Raw genomic sequence first — 2,222 nt, forward strand, 5'->3', positions numbered from 1 at the left:
TCGTCTTCTTTTCGATCTCAAGGCGGTGGCTTTTCGTGCTCCCATTCTTCCTGTCCCACTCTCGAGATTTGGCTCCGTCCTGCGTTCACCCTCGCGTCTAGGCTTCCTTCTCCTTCTCGCCTTCCCCCCCCTGCCCCCCCGCGCCGCCGGTCCAATGGGCAGTCTCGGAGCTGTCTGTCGAGTAAATGGCCAACTTGTCGATGAATGCCTCACCTCCTCAACTCGTCCCCATTTGGGTTTGAGTTTGAGGGCTGTGGGGAGGGTTTGAGGGCAATGGGTAGAATTGACGCCCAATGCCTTAAGATTGTTCCAACGAATCATCCTGTTTACCCCCACACCCCCCCACACCCCACCCTCGCTACCGCCCCCACTACCCAACCAACCAGCCAACCGCCCAACTCTTGCTCATATCTCCAGGAGACCCCCTTGGTCGGGCGGGGTCCCTTTCTCCGACGCGTTGGGGGCTGACTCCTGGAGGCCGTTGGTCGGGGAGTTGGGATCGCGGGTCTCGGGCCTCTCGGCCTCGCTCTCGGCGCTGGGCTTGACCTCCTCGCTGTGCGTCTTCTGGTGCTTGCTGAGGTGGTCGCTGCGGGTGAAGCGCTTGTTGCACAGCAGGCAGTTGAACTTCTTCTCCCGGGTGTGGGTGCGGACGTGCCGCTCCAGCTCGTCGGAGCGGGTGAAACGCTTGCCGCAGAAGAGCCAGTTGCAGACGAACGGCCTCTCGCCGGTGTGCCACCTCAGGTGAGCCTTCAGGTGAGACGCCTTGCCGTACACCTTGCCGCAGCCGGGGATGTGGCAGCTGTGCACCGCCCTCTTCCGGAGCCCGACCCCCGAGGCCCCCAGCCTCTCGATCTCCTGGCAGTTGGGGCAGTCGCAGGTGGCCCTCCCCGAACCTCCACCGAAGGATGCTCCGCGCGACGGCTTGAGCCCGAGGCCGCCGTCCACCAAGGCGCTGTTGATGGCTGGCTTGGACTTGAAGATGTCCTGGGGCAGCAGGTGCTGATTGGCGGTGGGCAGCAGTGTGGAGGTCGAGCCCAGGCCCACTGGGGCGTAGTGGTTCATGGAGCCATATTCCGGAGCGTAGCCGGTAAGCTGAGGGTTGATGGAGGACTGGGTGGCCACCGACTGGTAGGAGGGCTGCAGGCCCTCGGATTGAGCGGGGGCGCTCAGCCAGTTGTTGTTGGGGTGCACGTCCCACCAGGATGGGGCCGGGTTGCCAGAGGCGCCGTGGTGGATGCCCGTCTTGTACCATGACCCGTAAGGGTGACCCACGTCCAGCGAAGAGTAGACGCCATGAAGGCAATCGGCCGGAGGCAGCTGACCCTTGGGCAGCAGGAGCGAAGGGTCCTGGCTGGCGGACGGGCCAGCGAAGGAGTGGGCAAAGGGGCTGTAATCATTCCCGTAGCCGGACGGCGCTTGCGGGCTAGGGGGGGACATCAGGCCGTTCCCACACCCCACGGAGCCGCCTCCATAGGAGTCGGCCAGCCCCTCCACCCCACGGCCCTTGGACACCAGGAGGTCGGAGTTGGGGCTGTAGGACTTCTTCCCTGTAGAGTTGCTGAGCTTCCCCGGAGTGGAGGGGTCCCTGAGAGGGCTGGAGCCCCCGAATTTGTTACAGGTCGCGGTCAACATGGCCAGTGGGCTGGATCCGAATCGAGCTTCTTCCTGCGAGGGGAGAGAGGGTGAGGGGACAAAGTTATAAAACCGTTCATTTCACCACTGGCCAGAGAGCTTCACAGCACAGGGGGAGGCGATCCCAAATTAATCCCGCTCTCAGTCCCCATAGCCCTGTATCGATCCCCAAACTAATCCCACTGCCCCGCTCTCTCCCCATAGCCCTGTATCGATCCCCAAACTAATCCCACTACCCCGCTCTCCCCCCATAGCCCTGTATCAATCCCCAAACTAATCCCACCGCCCCGCTCTCTCCCCATAGCCCTGTATCGATCCCCAAACTAATCCCACTGCCCCGCTCTCTCCCCATAGCCCTGTATCAATCCCCAAACTAATCCCACTGCCCCGCTCTCTCCCCATAGCCCTGTATCGATCCCCAAACTAATTCCACTGCCCCGCTCTCTCCCCATAGCCCTGTATCAATCCCCAAACTAATCCCACAGCCCCGCTCTCTCCCCATAGCCCTGTTTCAAACCCCAAACTAATCCCACTGTCCCGCTCTCTCCCCATAGCCCTGTATCAATCCCCAAATTAATGACACTGCCCCA

General features: G+C 62.0%; 1 protein-coding gene across 1 annotated transcript; it reads right to left on the bottom strand.

Moving 5' to 3' along the window:
* Positions 1 to 372: 372 nt before the first annotated feature.
* On the bottom strand, positions 373 to 1,686 carry sp7 (Sp7 transcription factor). The gene has a single exon (XM_085972563.1). It carries the CDS (start codon positions 1,630 to 1,632, stop codon positions 406 to 408), a length of 1,227 nt encoding a protein of 408 aa, XP_085828689.1. The 5' UTR covers positions 1,633 to 1,686; the 3' UTR covers positions 373 to 405.
* Between the last annotated feature and the right edge of the window lie 536 nt (positions 1,687 to 2,222).

The sequence above is a fragment of the Somniosus microcephalus genome, chromosome 33 (assembly GCF_052327205.1).
Source record: "Somniosus microcephalus isolate GS21.2 chromosome 33, FLI_Smic_1.0, whole genome shotgun sequence".
Lineage (NCBI taxonomy): Eukaryota > Metazoa > Chordata > Chondrichthyes > Squaliformes > Somniosidae > Somniosus > Somniosus microcephalus.